Source organism: Halichoerus grypus, chromosome X (genome assembly GCF_964656455.1).
Source record: "Halichoerus grypus chromosome X, mHalGry1.hap1.1, whole genome shotgun sequence".
Lineage (NCBI taxonomy): Eukaryota > Metazoa > Chordata > Mammalia > Carnivora > Phocidae > Halichoerus > Halichoerus grypus.
The window spans coordinates 110,501,559-110,520,571 of NC_135727.1; the positions used below are offsets into that span (position 1 = coordinate 110,501,559).

Below are 19,013 nucleotides of genomic sequence, written 5' to 3' on the forward strand. Positions count from 1 at the left end.
GCCTGCTGTATTCATCTGCACTGAGATAAGAACAAAGGACACTTTCCTTTCCGGGCCCAGGTGGTGACTTCTCTTTGGTTTACCCACAATCCCAAAGTAACTCATAGCACCAGTTTTCTGCTATAGACCGAATGTTTGTGTCCCCACTCACCAAAATTCACATGTTGAAGCCCTAACACCTAATGTGAAGGTAACTGGAGGTGGACTCTTTGGGAGATAATTTGGTTTAGATGAGGTCATGAGGATAGCACACCCATGATGTGATTAGTGTTCTCCTAAGAGCAAGAGAAACCAGAACTTTCTCTCTCTGCCATGTGAGGACACATGGACAATGTGGCCATCTGTAAGGTAGGAAGAGGGCTCTCACCAGAAACTGAATCTGCTGGCACCTTGATTGTGAACTTCCCAGCCTCCATAACTGTGAAATTATCTGTTGTTTAAGTCGCCCAGTCCTTGGTATGTTGTTAGAGCAGCCAGAGCAGACTAACACAGGGTGGTGTCTCACAGTTCCCGCTGAGGGCTGGCAGGTTCCTAAAGTCCCAAACAGCATTGCTCAGGAGATTTCCACTTAATCATTCTCACAAGGATTACCCTCCTGCTCACTCATTCCTTTGACTCCATCTGTGGGCCATGGAGGATATTTCAGCAACTAACTTGTATGAGTGAGGCTCAGAGGCTCTAAAATTCTGAGAAGAGAGCCTGGATTTCCTTCATATTTGTGTCTGCACTACTAACACTGAGCCTTCCCATGAGCAGATACTCACTGTGTGACGAACAAAAGAGCCAAGAGACACAAAGTATAATCTCTTAAGATTTAATTTCTTTCTTGAACAAACTAACAAAACTGAAGTATAAATCCTTTAATTTTGTAAAACGAAAGACTAAAGGAAACAAGTAAAAACTGGATTAACCATGTTTCATCTTTTTTTCTATTCCATTATCCTTACTACTTTACTGTGGGATTCTTTCACATTGCTAATACTATAATCCCTACTGTGATGTTATATTTTCTTATCTGGAGGACGACAGAGCTCAGGCTTCACTAGGGGTGGGAAGATATTCTGGGGCATGGCCCTAGAAGGTACAGTGACTTTGGCAATAGTGCCAGCCCTGACCATGGCTCTGGCTTGGACTTTCTCTTCCTCATCTTGCAGAGCTTCTTCGTAATAGGACGGGAAAGCACTGGGGATGGTACTGTTGACTTTTGCCAGAAATTCCAGGACTTTCATCTTGCTGGTTTCAGCTTGGGCTTTCGGACCCCACAGGAACTCATAGCGTGGAGGATCACTGTTGGCCACCTGGCGGTATTCTAGATACTCTAGCCTCACCAAATCTTTGGTGATGAGCTTCCTGGGCTCTCCGTAGATGAAGTGCTTCCTCCCAGGAAATACTCGCATCATACCCAGGAATTTCCAGATGTCTTCCTCAGCAGCACAGTTGCCCTTCATGAAGATCATTCCCAGGATATTCATCAGGAGACCGGTCTTGGGTAAGCCCCGGCCAGGTCGTACCCTCCCATTGTTGGGGAGTTTGAGCTTGCTGATGAGGTTGTAGGATTGTCTGGTTGAATCGATTTCCTTCAGCTCAACTGCAAAGACAATCTCAATGCGCTCAGAGGCTTTCTTGAGGATCTCAGGAAATTGGTCTTCGTAATTTTGGCCAATAATCTTCAGCATGTCTTCCTTCAAAATGGGTTGTTTCATTTTATACTTGTACAGAAGGAACTGCTCCAACAAGCCAGGGGTCCTGGTCAAAGAATCTTCACCTGCGCTCTCAGTGTAGTATGGGGCCTCACGGGGGCTTGCCTTAGCCTCATCTTGGCTGTTGGAATCTTCATCAGATCTAGTGCAAGAAACGGCTGTAGAGGTAATAGTGGTGGCTTGTGCTCTTCGACGCCACTGGGAAGTGCTACTTGACCCAGCCTGAGGCAGACTCTGGGTAGTATCTTCACTCTGAGGAGAAGAGGAGGAAGTGGACTCCTCTTCCACTGCTGCTGTGGCCTGAGCACCCTTACCCTGAGCCTCACCTCGAGCCTGGCGGCGTTTCTCGGCAGCCTGGAGCTTATTCTTCTGGCTCCGAGGCATGATGGCACTATGGTCACAGACAGCAGGCAGGAGTACGAACAGATCAGGAGATGTGGACACCTGGAGGAAAAAGAATGAGATGATGTGAGCACCTTCAGTAGGAAGATTCCACCTTGGCTTTAAACCAAGCCTGCCTCTGCAGGTTTACTTGAGGTCACTGCTCCAAGAACCCACAAGGTTCCTGTTCTTATCAGCCTGTCACCTGAGAACCCTATAGAGGAAGTTAAAGAGAACCTTAGACAGCTGTCTGCCAGCCCTGTCTGGGGTGTATTGGGGTGACATCAGAGGCTGCCAGTGGGGAACCTCTGTTCTGGGCTGCAGGGGTCTTCTCAGTTCAACTTCAAGATCATCTTGTCAACTCTCCACAGGTCCTGGGCTGCCTCTATTCTATTGCTGTGAAGTCAATACCTCAAACCAAAGCCAGAGACCCCAGAGGAAGAAGTAAAGTAGTAGTTCCTTACTCCCTATCCCTGTCAGGGGCACCCAACTGAGAGCTAGGTGGAGCCCTCTCCTTCATGGGTTGTTTTGGTCCTTATTTCTCATTCAGGGTACTCACCTGGCCTCCAGGTAGTGCCTGGCACACCTCCCTTCTGCTCATTGGTGATTGTACCCTCACACTAAAGATCTCTTCTCTCTCAGATTTGATAAAAATAAGTGAGGGTGAGGCTCAGAACTCGAGTTCTGAATGCAAAGAAAGGAATTTGATTTTTTGTTATCTTTCCATGTTCAGTGGTCCCTTCCATCTTTTCTTTGGCCCCTGGCAGCCTGGGACTCTTCTCTCCCTGCCAACATCTCCTTACGCCACCTGGGAGAATATGGGAGTTGTCCCCCCTGCCCATTGTTCTCCAAGGCTAAGAATTGGGGATGGTTTCTTTAAAAAAAAAAAAAAAAAAAAAAAATTGGGCGCCTGGGTGGCTCAGTTGGTTAAGCGACTGCCTTCGGCTCAGGTCATGATCCTGGAGTCCCCGGATCGAGTCCCGCATCGGGCTCCCTGCTCAGCAGGGAGTCTGCTTCTCCCTCTGACCCTCCCCCCTCTCATGTGCTCTCTCTCGCTCTCTCTCTCTCTCAAATAAATAAATAAAATCTTTAAAAAAAAAAAAAAAAAAAAGAATTGGGGATGGTTTCTCTTGTACTCTCATTGTGGTTGTTCCATTCAGACGTCATGGTCCTCACATTAACTCTTGGAAAGATCTAGAAATCCTCCTACTGCAGAGGGCAAACAGTCCCTTTTAAACAAAATCTCTCACCCGCCTCCCCCTCACAACACACACTCTCCTCCCCCACAACTCTCACATGACACAGAGGGAAAAAATGAGTGTCAGTCAATATATCACCAGGACAGAGATTCCTTCAGTCCTCACAGAGTCCTTACCCTGATTCCCAGCTGAATGCTTTCATTTGCTAACTTAAGGCCCTTGCCCTCAGATCAAGGCTCTCTCACCCCCGAGTCCTTCCTTGCTGAGGTAAGCCCGACGACCCTACCCCAGAGCTCCCCCGGATTGATGGCCGTGGCGAATTCTATGCCACCTCATTGTTCTAGGATTATTGGCCCCTTCAGACCTAACTCGGACTTCCACATCCTTGATTTCCTTCAGGGAATGGTACCCTTCCCCTGAGATAAGACCTTCAGCTTCCTGATCCTTCAAACATTGAGGGAAATCTCACGCCCACCTGACCGCCATGTTTCTTTTCCCCGGGAGCCACTAGCATGACTCTGGTCAGAATTTTTATTTAAGTTTCCTCACCTTGATTCTTGTTAGGGTCTTCCCCTCCTCTCTGCTGAACTGGCGCCTCCCACCAAAGCCTGCACCTTCTTGCGACCCTCCAGGCAGAAATCTACCCCTGAGTGACGGCTCTGCCACGTGCGTGCGCTCACGCGTGCGTCGGGGGAAGGGGGGGAAGGGGGAGGAGGGGGGGAAGGGGGAGGAGGGGGGGAAGGGGAGGAAGGGGGAGGAGAGGGGGAAGGGAGGGGTCTAGGACCGAGAGTAGGAGCGGGGCCTCCGAAGGAACAAGCGAAGCACTTTTGGGGGGCAAGGGTGTTCTCTCATTAATCTGGTTTCTCACCTTGTGCTTGGGTCTGGAAGATTTCTCCCTCGCCTGCCCTGAGGCGGCCGCCGATTGCAAAGTCTCGCACCTTCCTTAGACGCCCCAAGAGGAAGTGAAGGCTGTTCTTCCTGTCACCAAAGACAGCGCCTCTCAAGGCCGGCAGCAGGGGTGGGATCTCTGGTGCCCCCTCTGTTCTGGGGTGGAGAACACCCTCAGTTTCATACAGGATTGTCAGTTACACTCACGTAGGACCTTGGGCCCTTCTCTCCACCACCACATTTACGAGGCCCTCACATCCTTGCAGATGACATCACATTCTTACAGAGTCTTCAGTCTGACAGTGTAGATGTAAGAGCAGGGGAGGGGTGGTCGCAGCGTGACTGCCGATGTGACTGAATGTTGCTTTCGTCAGTCTTCATTCATACGGTCCTCATCTTGGCTCCTGTCTCTTTAATGAAAGGCTTTCAGAGCAATGCCACATCCCTGCAAACTCTTGAGTAATCTCTCTCGCGCAAATCTTAACAGAGGATGAGTCTGTGTCCCAGGACTGATACGAGATCGGGAAGGTGAAAAACAATTTAGAGACTTAGCTTGGGAGGTGGAATATCAGAGTAAAAAACCACGCTGATATATTCCTTCTCTTTACTACCCAGACTTGGCTTCTTAGGTAACTTCTGTTCTAAAGTACTTGCCATAGGAAACAGGCTGAGCCAGATAATTTCATGAGGCCACCATTTTTTGAAGTTAAGCAACACTACATATTGTTAGCAGATATTATATCCTTCCTTTCATTATTCATACGTCTCATTTATTTTGGTATTCTTATTGCTCTGGCCATATTCCTTTTTTTTTTTCCTAATCTGAGATATATTTTGGAGTAGTGACAAGAAAAGTGAATAAAGGTTCACAAGGTCTGCTTCAGGGTGGGAGTGGTAGGCTACTATATGCCCTGGATGAATTCACACTAGGGGTATAGTCTAGCTCTGACACTTACAGTTTGGTAAACTATATTGTAAGACTGTGGGAATGTAGGTACTGTAAATAAAGCATCCATCAAGATGACTGGCAAATACTGAGCATTTAATGAAAGGCAGTTAGGATGATTTTTACCTAGATAATATCATCCTCCTATGGAGGAATGTTTTTTTAAATCCAGGATATGTCCTCGGAAATGTAATACTCCTAGACAAAAGAACATCAAATCAGCCAAAAATTCACTTTAGCAAGTACAATTAAGTATCTCTGCCCTATTAGAGTATTTATTATTTAATTTTGGTATGTGGTTTTTCTTTCCCCACCTGGATGCAACTTAGAACTCCTTGCATTTTGTCAAGGACCCACTCTTTAAGTTCTTCCCAGTTGTCCTTGCATTCAAATCACCTCTATTTTCATTTGTTTCCTCCCCACCAAAATCTAATCTTCTCTTAGAATTTGCCAAAATATAGTCAAGATAATCTAATTAAAATGCTCTTTTAATGCAGTGGACTCTGACTTCACCAGTTCAAAGCAAAAAAGTGTCAGTACAGTGGCTTCTGTGTGTGTCACCTCAAGGGAGTTCACCCTTTTGTCTCGAAACTCCCTGGAGTCATTGTGTTTAGAATGCCTATTTGTGCACTATACTCTTCTTTATTGAGAGAGTAACAAAGACACCTTTGATTCTTGTCTTTTCGGGCTGAATTGTGTCCCCCCAAAATGCATGTTGAAGCCATGACCCCCCCCCCCCCCGTACCTCAGAACGTGACTATAGTTGAAGATGAGGTCATAAAAGAGATGGTTAAATTAAAATTAGGCCATTAGGGTGGGCCATAACCCAGTCTGACTGGTGTCCTTATAAAAAAAAGACTAGGACCCACAAAGAGACACCAGAGATTCATGCACACAAAAGGACAACCAAATAAAGTGGGTGGCCATATGGGAGCCAAGGAGAGGAGCCTCAGAGGAAAGCAATCAGGCTGGAAGACATTGGACTTCCAGCCTCCAGAACTATGAGAAAATAAATTTGGTTTTAAACCACCCAGTCTGTGTTATTTTGTTAGGGCATTCCTAACAGGTTAATACACTGCCCCAGGTAGAGATTTCTTTCTGGATTATCTATGATGCCAAAGTAATTTATAAGAGTTTGTTTTAATGGCCTCCTTTTTACCCCATGAGATGAGGAAGGAACTTCCACACTATGGTTATGTAGACTTCAAACATGCACCACCTGACACTGTAAAGACAGACAACTGGTTATTAATCATGTGTACTCACCTGGCTGGGGGAGAAGGGCACCACGTGCTACATAGTACAACACGAGGGTTACACCCAGGAACACAATGAATGAGCACATCTGTGGGAGGCAGGGTTTGGTGTCAAGAGGTTGAGGTGACCTTATTTCCCATGGTACCTTGTAATCAGCTTCTTTGAATAATTCTGCAAGCTGATAGGGAACAGAAATTGGCTACTTAGGAATAAGCAAGGTATGTGCCTTGTCCCCTTGATGGAGATGGTTGTTTGATAGTGAACCTTATCTGCAAGTGCACAGTATGGAGGGGAACTTTCATTTAGGCAATTTGAGGCCCTGTCGGTTTCACTAAATGTCAAGGAGCCCATAATATTGAACCTTAATTTTAGACCTTGCAGCACAGTGTAGTTTTCCATTTAAAGATTTTTCTTTTCTCTCATCTCTGAGATGCATCATCTTAGGGTATGGCCTCTGATCACCATTCCCATAACCTCAGTCTAGTCCATCATGTAGTTTAATTTGAAATAACATCACACAGATGACCTGCAATATCCCAAAACTTAAACTGCCTTGTTTCAGGGAATATACATGCTGCTCTGCCCTAGGACACCTCCCTTCTCACTCTATTTTTCTTTTTTTAACTTTCTTATAAGACATAGAGGGTATCTCAGTATCTTCCTTACGATCATAGCTTCTAGTTTCTAAAGTTCTATAGGAAAGGCTAGGTCTTTATCTTAGCATCCCCATGCCTAGCATGGAGCCTTCCATAAAGCAGATTACTCAGTAGATATTTGAGGAATAAAAAAGAGAGTATGAGGTCTAACTTGTTATGATTTAATATCTCCTAAATTCTTTATTAAACTAAGCATATTGAAGTATAAATCCTTTAATTTTATAAAACAAAAGACAAAGGAGTAAAGAACACTAAAGTTGATCATGTTTTATTATTTTTTTATATTCCATTATCACAGTAAATTTACTGTGGGAATCTTTCACATTTCCATGAAAATCCCTATTGTGATGTCATATTTTCTTATTTAGATGATTTTTTAAAAAGCCTCAGATTTCAGTAGGGTGGGAGAGGCTGCTGGATGTGCCCCTGTAATGCCCACTGGCTGTAGATTTGGCTCGGGCTCTTGCTTCCTCATCTCTCAAAGCTTCTTCATATTTTGATGAGAAGGCACTGGGAACCGTATCATTGACCTTGGCCAAAAATTCTAGGACTTTCATCTTGCTGGTTTCAGCTTGGGCTTTAGGACCCCACAGGAACTCATAGCGTGGAGGTTCACTGTTGGGTACTTGGCAGTACTCCAGGTACTTTAGCCTCACTAAGTCTTTGGTGATGAGCTTCTTAGGCTCTCCATAGATGAAATGCTTCCTCCCAGGAAATACTCGCATCATACCCAGGAATTTCCAGAGGTCTTCCTCAGCAACACGGTTGCCCTTCATGAAGATCACACCCAGGACTATCATCAGGAGACCAGTCCTGGGTAACCCCCTGCCAGCACGCACCCTCCCATTGTTAGGGAGTTTCACTTTGCTGATGAGATCATAAGAGTGGCTGGTTGAGTCGATTTCTTTCAAGTCGACTGCAAAGACAACCTCAATGCGTTCAGAGGCTCTCTTAAGGATCTCAGGATATTGGTTTTTGTAATTTTGGCCAATAATCTTCAGCATGTCTTCCTTCATAATGGGCTGTTTCATTTTATATTTGTACAGAATAAACTGTTCCAACAAACCCACCTTCATAGTTAGAATATCAATGCATGAGCTCCCAGTAGAAGGTAAGACATCAGAGAAACATAGATGTTCCTCATCTTGGCTGTTCTCACCTTCATCAGATCTTGTACCAGAGATATCTGAAGAGGTAATGGTGGTAGATGGGGCGCCCCAAGACTCTTGGGAGGTGTAAGGTGACTCAGTAGCTGATAAACTCTGAGTATTACCCTCCAAAACAGCAGAAGAGGAGGTGGGGGACTCTTCCAATGCTACTGGGGCCTGAACTCTCCTGTGACTCTGGGAGTCACCACGAGACTGGTGGCGTTTCTCACGAGTGCGGTGCTTACTCTTCTGACCCCGAGGCATAATGAGTATGATCAGGGACAATGGTCAGGAGTGTGAGTGGGAGAGCAGGTGATGAGGGCCCACTGGAGGAAGAGGAAGGTTAACGGGATGTGTGCATCTTCACCGTGAAAATGCCACCTTGGCTGGTGGCGTATAAGGAAGGCTACATTTGCAGTTTTCCTCAAGGGTACTTCTCTAAAAACCCACAGGACTCCTGTTCTCCTAATCAGCCTGTCCTTTGGGAAACCTGTGAAGGAAAGTAGAGTGAGGTTTAGGCTGCTTCCTACCAGACCTGCCTCAGGCATACTGGGGCGACAGCAGGGGTTGCCGGTCTTGTGGCTGAGGAGTCTCTTACGCAAGACCATCATTCAACTAGTGGCAGGTCATGGATTTTTTTCCTCTGTTCTCCCGAGACTGACATCACAAGCCTCCCTGGCACCCACAATAAGGAAGTGAAAGGGGTCCTCAGCTTATAATTCTTGTCTAGGTCTGAATGTTCAGTGGGGAGTTTTCTATCCTGGCCTCTTTGGGGTCCTCAGTCCTCATTAAGAGTCCTTACTTAGGATCTGTGTAGGGCCTGGCACCTCCACCCCTTTCACTAAATGGTAGCTGCACCTTCAAACTAAGGATTTCATTCCCTGTAAATCTGATAGAAATAAGTATTGGGGGAGTTTTTACTTGATAGCCTGGCCCTGGATCTTTGGGCTGAAACCAGGGGCAGATCGAGATTCTTGGTTACCCTTTCTATTTAGTGGTGGGTAGTCCCTTGGTCCTTGCTTTGATCCCCGACCCTTTTCATGATCTGGAATTCCTCCCTCCCTTACCCTTAGGCCTGCCCCTCATATCAAGGTTTGCACCACCCTGAGACCCCTAGAAGAAAGTGAGGATCTCCTTATCTGACCACAGCTGTCCTTGGTCTCCTGAAGCTGGAAGCTTCTAAGAAACTAATGCTTTCGTGCTCCTGCTGTTCGGGGTATGTGGCTCCTTTAGTCCTCAGGGTATTCACCTTGGCCTGTGGAAAAACCAAGAAATCTTTCCACTGCTGCTGCTTAAGCCACACCCCTTAGACAAAGTCTCTCACCACCTTGTGACATCATAGGAGGAAGTGAATATGTCACACTATGTCAGCAATGCCCAGGTATCCAAGCGCTTACAGCAAAGGCAGGGTTCTGTGTGATTCTCTCAGTTCTGAGGGAAAAGGTTTCCCTAAGTTCTCACTCAGGACCCTCCCTTTGATTACTGGGAGGACCTGAGACTCCTTCCTTTGCTTGCCTGAGGTCCTTTCCCTTACACCACGGGAACCTCATAAACTAGAATCATGGGAAGACTGGCCGGTGACCCCTCTCAGACCTAGGAGGCCAAGGCAGGCCAACCCAGGGACTGCTAGGAGTCAAGGTAAAGATCCTAAGTGAAGACTAGGGGCAACCCCCCACCTGGATCAGAGAGGGCCCCAAGAAGCCTGAATCCTGATATCATACCTGGAAAGGCACAGGCAGGAGTAACTTCAGCAGGCCTGGGGTTTCCACTTTCTTTCAACCTAAGATCACCCATGTAGTCCAGAGTTCTCATGGACCTGAGAACCCCCCAAATAAGTGATGGAATGCTTCTCTTGGCAGCTCTGCCAAGAGGTCACCGGCCAGTTTTCCTGTGATTCTTGTTATTGTGGGGGGTTTGCCTCCTTAGTCCTCGTTCGTCAGAATTTTCATATTGACTCCTGTCTCTTCTTTGAAAGGCTTCCTGAGAAATACCTCATCCTTCCAAACTCTTGCTTAGTCTCCCTACTGCAAAGCTGGTAGGGAATGGGTTGCTTCCCAGGAGTGACACGAGATGAAGAAGCTATAGGAAAGATGGGGGCCCATGGCGGGTGGTGTGCTGTCACAGAAAGCAAGCTGATCTCTTCCTTCTCTTCACAAACTTAGCCTCTTACATAATTGCACTTCTAAAAGATTTATTTTCCACTGTGAAGGGACTGAGCCACATGATGCTGAGTCCCTGATCTTTTGAGGTTTCCTGAATTTCCTTTGTTGATAATGTAATTATCATTGCATATTGTCTCTTCCTTTATTCATACTGTGCTATTTTTATTGCTTGTTCCTCAGGCTGTGTATTCCAGAACTGTATTTTGGGTATGAAGTTGTGCTTTTTAACACTGGAAATACATTTTGGAATAGTGAGCAGAAAAATGAAATAAGTGACACAGGTGTGCCTCGGCCTGGGAAAAGTGGCAGTGTGGGCTCTAGAGGAATTCAGAGCCAGGGTCTAGGCCAGCACAGTCACCGGCCGGCCTGGAATTTGAGAGTATTCTAACTTCTTTAGCTGAAAAGTGAGTCTGATAATGATTATCATGTAGGACTATAGACATACATGTGTGTAATCAACCTGGCACAGTGTTAGGCAAAGTTCAGTGCTTTTATTTTTTATTTTTTTGTTTTTTTAAAGATTTTATTTGAAAGAGAGAGCATGGGCAGGGGGACGGTCAGAGGGCGAGGGAGAGGGACAAGTAGACACCTGGCTGAGTGTGGAGCCTGACGCAGGGCTCAATCCCACGACCCTGAGATCATGACCTGAGCTGACGTCAGATGCTTAACCAACAGCCACCTAGGCGCCCCTAAGTTCGGTACTTTTAATGAATGGCAGTTATTACTAAGATGATTTTGACCCCAGATGGTAACACTGTTTCCTCACAGAATTTAATTTCCAGCTTGAATTAGAGAATATGCAACTCCAAACAATATAGAAATCCAAATCCACTGAAATGCTGCTGGGCAAATAAAATGCAATAGTATTTCTCCATCAGAGCATCTGTTGTTGAATATGGGTATGGGATTGTCTTCTCCAGTTGGATGCAACTAAAAGTTCCTATTGGTGTCAAGGATCAACAGCTTCCCTCCTGGGTCCATTTCCATCCAAACCACCCCCTATTTTCATTCATTTTATCGCCACCAAAATTCGAGCCCTCCCTTGAGAGTTTGACAAATTATACTCAAAATAACTTCGTTAAAATGCCCTTTTAATGGAGTGAGTCTTACCTATCCCGTGATAACTGGTAAAGTCCAGGGTCTTCTTGGAATCTCACTTCAGTGGAGTATTACCCTTACCACTCAGAAGTTCTCTGGACATTCTCTGCCGAGAACACATCAGTGCGCTGTGTAACCTGCACTGACACAAGCACAGAGCACCTCTTCCATGCAGGCCCCAGCCAGGGACTGTCACTGGTTTTCTCACGTTCCCAAAGTAACTGTGAAAATCTGTTTTCCGTTCTAGGCCTAGTCTCTCAACTCAGAACCACGAACTGAGGACCTGGTCCCTCCCTGCCCGGTGCTCCCACAGCCACATCCAGCCCACTGCACAGCCTAGCTTAAAAAGACGCCCCCCCCCCCAAGGGACTGGCATTTTTACCTAGGCCAACACAGCCTTGATCAAGTAATTTACACTAGACTGTTCTCATTAGGACCTCCCCTTATGCACCTCTTTTTTACTTGTCATTTATTTATTTCTTAGAATGTATCTTACCATCCTCATTGTATGGTAACTACTGCTAAAGTCTACAATTCTGTGTGCATTGGTTCAGTCTTATTTTTCTTACTATCCCCGGTGCTATTAGGGAGCTTTCCAAAGAGCAGATGCTCAATTAATGCTAGAGGAAAAGAGGGAATGAGCAAGAAGTTTAATTTATTTATTTTCTCATACATTTTGAATTAGCCACAAATATCCAGGTATATATTGTTTGATTTTAAAAGCAAAGACAAAGAGAATAAGGCAATGAGTTAACTACCCTTTACTTTTGTGTCACTCTTTCTGATCCCAAACATTTTCCTATGAGGTTCTTTCACATTCCCATGAAAAACCCTATTCTAGTGCCATGTTACTTTGCTCTGTAGCAAAAAGAAAATATTGAAGGTTTTTCAGCTTGTTCACAAAAACAAAACTCTTAATCTTAAACCTGAATAGTAATAAATGTGTTATCCATGGCATTAATAAACTTAGATTCAGAAGCAAAATCTTCAATTAAAATGAACAACATCCGAAAACTTAAAAAAAATAGACCTACAAATTACTTATGTGCAACAGGGAAAAAAATGCACAGTTCCTTGTTACCTGCTTTTGGATCACGAATACAATATAGATGGTCTGTGACTTTCTTTTTCATGTACCCAAACTGCAACTCTCATTTGTGAAACAGCGATAAATGAGAGCCACGTCATTCTTAAGTTTATATTCTAGAACTAAATGAGCTATTAGAAGAAAAAACGTTTGAAAACACCTAAATAAATATAACTGTGTATGTGTTTATAGAAGCTAACCGTTTCGAACACATAGGAAGAAGATCTGTGCTTTGTCCCCTCCAACCCCTAGGACTCTGCACTACCTGGAAGGTCGACTGCCCTCTTCCACCGCAAGGAAAAGCAGCCGCCCCCGCTGACCGACTAGACGCGGCGCCAGCCACGGGCCGCCGCGCGCTCCTTCTGCTCTTGCAGCGCCTCCTCGTACAGCTCGGGGAAGCAGCTGGGCACGGTGTCGTTGATCTTGGCCAGGACCTGCAGCACCTGCATCTTGCTGGTCTCCGCGCGGGCTCGCGGGCCCCACAGGAACTCGTGGCGCGGAGGGTCGCTGGCAGGCACCGCGCGGTACTCCAGGTAGCCCTGGTGCACCAGGTCTTGGGTGATGAGCTGCCGGGGCTCGCCGAAGATCAGGTGCCTCCTGCCCTCCTGGAGGCCCAGCACGTTGAGGAACTCCCAGACCTCCTCCTCGGTGGCGCGGTTGCCCTTCATGAAGATCATGCCCAGGAGCGCCATCAGGAGGCCGGTCTTGGGCAGCCCCTTGTTGCCGTCGCCCGGGAGGGACAGCTTGCTGACCAGGGTGTAGGACTGGCCGCGGGTGTCGACCTCCTTGAGCTCGAGCCCGAAGACCAGCTCCATGCGCTCGGAGGCGAGCCTGAAGATCTCGGGGAAGTGCTGGCCGTACTTCCTGCCGACCATCTTCAGCAGCGCGGCCCGCGTGATGGGCTCCCCGGTGCCATGCTTCTCCAGCAGGTACTGCACCAGCATGCTGGCCTTGCGGGTGAGGGGGTCTTTGCGGGTGGCCCGGGCGGCCAGGGCGGCGGCGGCCGCCGCGTTCTGGGCGCCCTGGTCACGTGGCGGGCCTGCAGGGTCCACGCCAGGAGACCCAGGGGCCGGGGCGCCCTGGGGCTGCGGGGCGGGACCCGCCTCGGGGGAGCCCGGGGGCATAGCCCCCACGCTGGGCGGGGGGGAGCGGGGGGGCTCCTCTGCTGCGGGGGCTGCTGCTTCAGCAGCAGGAGCACCCCCGAGACTCTGAGCCTCACCGCGGCCCTGGTGGCGTTTCTCCCGGGCACGGACCTTGCTCTTCTGGCCCCGAGGCATGGCGACACTGGGCAAGGCTGGTAGGTGGTGAGGGCACCTGGAGAGGGGGGACGGTGAGGTGGGGTGAGCCCCTTCAGTGGAGAGATCCCACCTTGGCTTTGACCACGGCCACCCCTGCAGGGTCCCCCAGGGCACTGCTGTAGGACCCCACAGGCCTCCCTTGACCCTGGTCAGCCTGGGCCCTGAGCACCCTGTGGAGGAAGGGGGTGTGAGCCTTGGGTCCCCAGGCACACAGCCCTGCCCGGGGGTTACTGGGGTGACGGCAGTGTTCTTGACAGGGAAGACCGCGGTGTCCGGGTTGGGGGGGAGGACGGGGGCTCCTCGCAGTTCACATTCAAGATCGTCCTGTTAATAATTGTTGGCAAGACCCGGGCCCCCACCCCCCCCCCCCCGCTCTGAAGGAGACCCTGTGATCTTCCAGGGTACCCTGGAGGAGGAAAGCAGGGAGCACTTCAGCCCACCACTCGAGTCAGGGGGCACCTAGTGCCGAGCACTTATGGGAGGGCTTCTCTGCCCGCAGTTCGTGGGGTCCTCCTCGGAATGACGCAGAATCCCCACTTGGACTCCGGGTAGGACCTGGGACCCTCCCTTCCTCTGACTGGGGCTGCACCTGCAGATCAAAGCTCTAACCTGCCTGAGACCTGATAGGAGAAATGGTGCGATGTCTCAGCCTGACATTCCTTTCTTGGGATCTTAAGGGTCGACAGGAGGGGACAGGCCATATTCTCTCTGGTCCCCTCCCTTCAGGGGGGTGGTTCCCCCAGTCCTCACTCAGGGTCGTCCCTTGACTGCTGGTCGAGCCCAGAGCTGCTCTCTCTTGCCCTGCGGCTGGCCACTCAGGCTAATGGCAGCAGGGGCTGGAGACTCATTAGGAGGCTGACAGTCCTCACCCTGAGTCCCGGCAGGACCTGGAAATCCTCCCTCAGCTGACCTGCTGCCAGCCCCTTAGACCAAGGCCCCTACCTCTCCGAGTCTCCGCAGCACAAAGTGAGGGAGCACCTCAGTCCTTAGACCGGCCCGGACCCTCCCAGGCCAAGGCCAGGAGCGGGGACTCTGCGTGGCCCCTGTCCTGGGCTAGGGAGTCCCCCCAGTCCTCACGAAGGACCTCTCCTTCCCGCCAGTCGGCCTGGGATCTCTGCCTGTGCTGAGCCGAGCCAGAGTCCAGCAGCCCCGGGCCAAGGCCTGCAATCCCCGAGACCCCGCGGGGTAAGCGAAGGGACTTGGGGCTTAACAGCCATATTGGGGCCTCCGAGCCCCGAGTGCGGGGGGGGAGCGGGACAGGGTCTGTTGGACCCCTCTTTCCAGGGGAGAGGGGGCTGGGGGGCTGTCGGGGACGTGCCCCCACGGTTGTAACCCGGGACTCCTGGGACGTCGACCCCTAACAGCCCGTGGGACCCCTGTCTGGGCTCACCCTAGGCAGCAGCTGTCCGACAAGGCCTCACTGCCCACGGCGTGGTTAGGAGGAAGTTCTCGAGGGCCACGAGGTCCACTTCCGGTCATGTGGGTCTGGGCCCCCAGGAGGACCCTGGAGGGTGGGGGCGGGCTCCGTGGGCGGGGTGGGGAGTGGGGGGTAGTGTGTGGTGTGCTGGATTGTAGGGGAGAGTCCCGCGGGATTAGCAAGGGTGTTGTCACTGACTCTTAGCAGGTGGTGTGAATTCTCCCTCTGCCGTGCTGAGTGTGCTGGCCTCAGACCAAGGGTCTCATTTCGTTCCCAGCCTCCAGGAGGAAGTATTTGGGGGTGTGAGCTTAGCTGCCATACCTGGAGCCCTCCACACATGATACCACAGGTACTCTTTTGAGCCCCGCTTATGTGGTCGGTGCACCCCTCATTACTCTCTCAGTGTCTCACTTCACCTCTAATAGGTCCTTGGCTACCTCCAATCAGCTGACCTAAGGCCGACTCTTCACACCAAAGAGTTCAGATCTGTGAGCCTCCTGATTTGAATTCCAGGTACACCTCATCAGGCTGCTCCTGCCTGAGGCTTCCCAGACATGGCTGTCGTAGGGTGAAAATCCTGTGGGGTCCCTTTTCTGGGTGGAGGAGCCCATCGGGTTTCATTCAGGGAACTTGCAGTGAGTTAGAAGGTCTAGAATTCCTTCCTTTTCTCACGTCATACCTCCCCACAGCCCCATCAAGGCCCTTAGGAGTCCCGTGGGAAAATGGGGTGCTCCTTAGCCTGACCACCTTCCTGGGGCTTCTTTTAGTTGACAGCATTCTCATCACTCAAAGTTTCTGGAATGAATGTCCATCCTTATGTGCAATTACTGTGATACTTGCTAGTCTCTATTTTAGTTTGTGCCTTGTACCTTTTGTTCTATTAAGATGTTAATGAAGGCCAGTCCACGTTCAACGGCAAATTTTCAAGTGGTTATCAGCACAGCCTGTGGACTCACACTGCTACACCCAACCCAGTCTTTAATATAGTTCTAATATTATCCTTTGGTCCTGGCACTTAGGCTCTGAGGAGCTCCTCAGGTACCTTTATTGAAGCTGTAGAAATTCACTTTCCCAGTGAATACTGGAAGAACCAAGGGCTGACCTTGAAACCTTCCCTCTAGTCAGTCCTGTCATTGGCCTCTCTTGCAGGCTAGTACCATTCTCAATCACAGAGCAGGCCTCCACCTGCCCTCACAGAGGCTCTAGTTCAACACAGAGTTAGTATTCCTCAGGAGCTTATCGTTTTTGTTGTTTTGCTCTTGTTGATATCGGTTTTTTATTTCTCTTTAAATTTTTTAGGGTTCATTTTGATTATGGGCAAAGCAGCCTGAGTTGGTGACATATTTGTAACTATAGGTAAAGGCAATGATTCTGTAAATATGTTAAAGAGAATTGACATCTTTACAATATTCTCTTTTATATGAATAAGCAGTAAATTGCGTTTTTCGAAAATTCTTGTTCATAAGTCTTTCAATAATTTTTTAAAATTTTTTATTCAAATTCAGTTTAACATACAGGACATTATTAGTTTCAGAGGTAGAATTTAATGATTCATCAGTTGCACATAACACCCAGTGCTCATTCCATCAAGTGCCCTCCTTAATGCCCATTCTCCCACCCACCTCCCTTCCAGGAACCCTGTTTGTTTCCTATAGTTAAGAGCCTCTTATGGTTTGTCTTCCTCTCTGTTTTCATCTTATTTTATTTCTCCTTCCCTTTCCCTGTGTTTGTCTGTTTTGTTTCTTAAATTCCACATATGAGTGAAATCATATGGCATTTGTCTTTCTCTGACTGACGTATTTCACTTAGCATAATGCACCCTAGCTCCATCCACGTCATTGCAAGTGGCAAGATTTCATTCTGATGCCTGAGTAATATTCCATTGTGTGTGTGTGTGTGTGTGTGTGTGTGTGTGTACATACACATACCACCTCTTCTTTATCCATTCATCTGTTGAGGGACATCTGGGCTCTTTCCATATTTTGGCTATTGTGGACATTGCTGCCCCTTCAAATCACTATTCCTGTATCCTTTGGATAAATATCAGGTCGTAGGGTAGTTCTGTTTTTAACTTTTTGAGGAATCTTCATACTGATTTCCAGAGTGTTTGCAGCAGTTTGCATTCCCACGAACAGTGTAAGAGTGTTCCCCTTTCTCTTCATCCTCACCAGCATCTGTTGTTTCCTGTGTTATTAATTTTAGCCATTCTGATTGGTGTAAGGTGGTATCTCATTGTAGTTCTGATTTGTGTTAGTCTATCAGTACGTTTTTATAGTTATCTCCTAAAGAACTTGTAGGTGTCTGTTTGGTTTTGTATTAGGTATATCTTGGATATTATTGTTGTTTTCAGTGATATGTTTTCCATTATATGTTGTAATTTGTTAGTTATTTTGTTTTATCAGATTCCTTAATTTGCTATGTTGATCTTTTATACCACATCTTTCTGAAGTTGCTTATATGTCTTAATAATTTCTGTACCAATTACTTGGAACTTTTTAATTAATAGATCATATTGTTACCATTGTTTCCTCTTTCTTTTCATTATTCTTTCCTTTTATTTACTTTGGTATTCATATTCTTGTATAATAGTTGTGTACTGGGTATGTATTTTCATCCAGTTGTAGACAGTGGATTTGATATCATACGTCTTTGTTTTCTTGTCAAAACTATTGGGTATGTTTGCAATAGTTCCCATTTAGTATATTTATTATAGATTTTAGAAAATGGAAATTCTTTCTTTCTTTCTTTCCTTCCTTCCTTCCTCGCTCCCTCCCTCCCTCCCTTCCTTCCTCCTCCCTCCCTCTTTTCTTTCTTTCTTTCTTTCAAGATGGAACACTCCTCAAATTTGCATATCATCCTTGCATAGGGGCCATGCTAGTCTTCTCTGTATTGTTCCAATTTTTGTGTATTTGGTGCCAAACGGAGCATGGAAATTCTTTTGTAATGGAAGCTTGCGAAAACTTATTATCATTGGCAAGTATTTATTTATTCATTCATTCATTCATTCATTCATTTATTTATTTTGTCAAAGGCTTTTTCTTTACCCTTGCACATAGTCTCGTCCTTTTCCCCTCTTTTTTTGCTAAGATAGTGATTTCCATTTGGCAACATTTTCTAATGTTAATTCACTGCTATATTGGAAATACTATGAATTTATTTAGGGTATTTGTCTCTATGCAAGTGAGCTTGCCTTAAGTGTTGTTTAATTGAGGGATTCTTGCCTGGTCTTTGTATCAAGAAGAGGTAGCCTATTTTAATGGTTGAATAACTCCCTAGTTTTTGTGTAATTAAAAAAGTTTACATGAGGTGGTGATTACTTTTACCGTTATCATTTTGTGTAACAAGCCCTAAAGCCTGGATGGCCCTGGAGTCTTTTGATGTTGCCTTGGGTTGGACTGCTGTTTCATTTCTTATTTTGTTGATTGAAGATATCTGTCTCTCTATGGACCTATTTACTTATTTATATTATGTTAACCTTAAAAGTAAGCATCCAGTTATTTTACCAGGAAGTTGGGTTTATCTGGAAGTAGCAGAGAATTTCAGTTTGGGACTTGGAGGCCAGGCACAACCATAGGCAAGTCCAAGAACAAAGGAGGGGAATACTCTTTTATAGATGGAATGAGGAGTTGGGGGAGCTCTTATAAAGTCCATTGGAGTAAACTGGGAGTTTGAAATGACTTTTCACTGGCTAAGTTGTGACAGTCTCTCATTGGCTGGACTGTTACTGGGCAAGGAAAAAATCTTTTTTTTTCCTCCTGCTCTTGTAGTGAAGTATG

The 19,013-nt window shown here is 47.2% G+C and overlaps 3 protein-coding genes and 1 non-coding gene across 4 annotated transcripts; all 4 read right to left on the bottom strand.

Annotated features, from left to right (window-relative positions):
- Positions 1 to 1,001: 1,001 nt before the first annotated feature.
- On the bottom strand, positions 1,002 to 2,089 carry LOC118550159 (melanoma-associated antigen B5-like). The gene has a single exon (XM_036114899.2). The coding sequence runs from the start codon at positions 2,082 to 2,084 to the stop codon at positions 1,002 to 1,004; it is 1,083 nt and encodes a 360-aa protein (XP_035970792.1). The 5' UTR covers positions 2,085 to 2,089.
- Positions 2,090 to 7,413: 5,324 nt separating this feature from the next.
- LOC118540419 (melanoma-associated antigen B5-like) lies at positions 7,414 to 8,439 on the bottom strand. The gene has a single exon (XM_036099555.2). It carries the CDS (start codon positions 8,437 to 8,439, stop codon positions 7,414 to 7,416), a length of 1,026 nt encoding a protein of 341 aa, XP_035955448.1.
- A 4,406-nt stretch (positions 8,440 to 12,845) lies between these two features.
- Positions 12,846 to 13,799, bottom strand: LOC118540418 (melanoma-associated antigen B17-like). Its single transcript, XM_036099554.2, has one exon. The coding sequence runs from the start codon at positions 13,797 to 13,799 to the stop codon at positions 12,846 to 12,848; it is 954 nt and encodes a 317-aa protein (XP_035955447.2).
- Positions 13,800 to 18,058: 4,259 nt separating this feature from the next.
- On the bottom strand, positions 18,059 to 18,165 carry LOC118540425 (U6 spliceosomal RNA). Its single transcript, XR_004919629.1, has one exon. It is a non-coding gene; the product is annotated as a U6 spliceosomal RNA (small nuclear RNA).
- Between the last annotated feature and the right edge of the window lie 848 nt (positions 18,166 to 19,013).

What these genes read in the sequence shown, in the direction of transcription:
- LOC118550159 (XM_036114899.2), bottom strand. Translation starts at nt 2,084, where the DNA reads ATGCCTCGGAGCCAGAAGAATAAGCTCCAGGCTGCCGAGAAACGCCGC.
- LOC118540419 (XM_036099555.2), bottom strand. Translation starts at nt 8,439, where the DNA reads ATGCCTCGGGGTCAGAAGAGTAAGCACCGCACTCGTGAGAAACGCCAC.
- LOC118540418 (XM_036099554.2), bottom strand. Translation starts at nt 13,799, where the DNA reads ATGCCTCGGGGCCAGAAGAGCAAGGTCCGTGCCCGGGAGAAACGCCAC.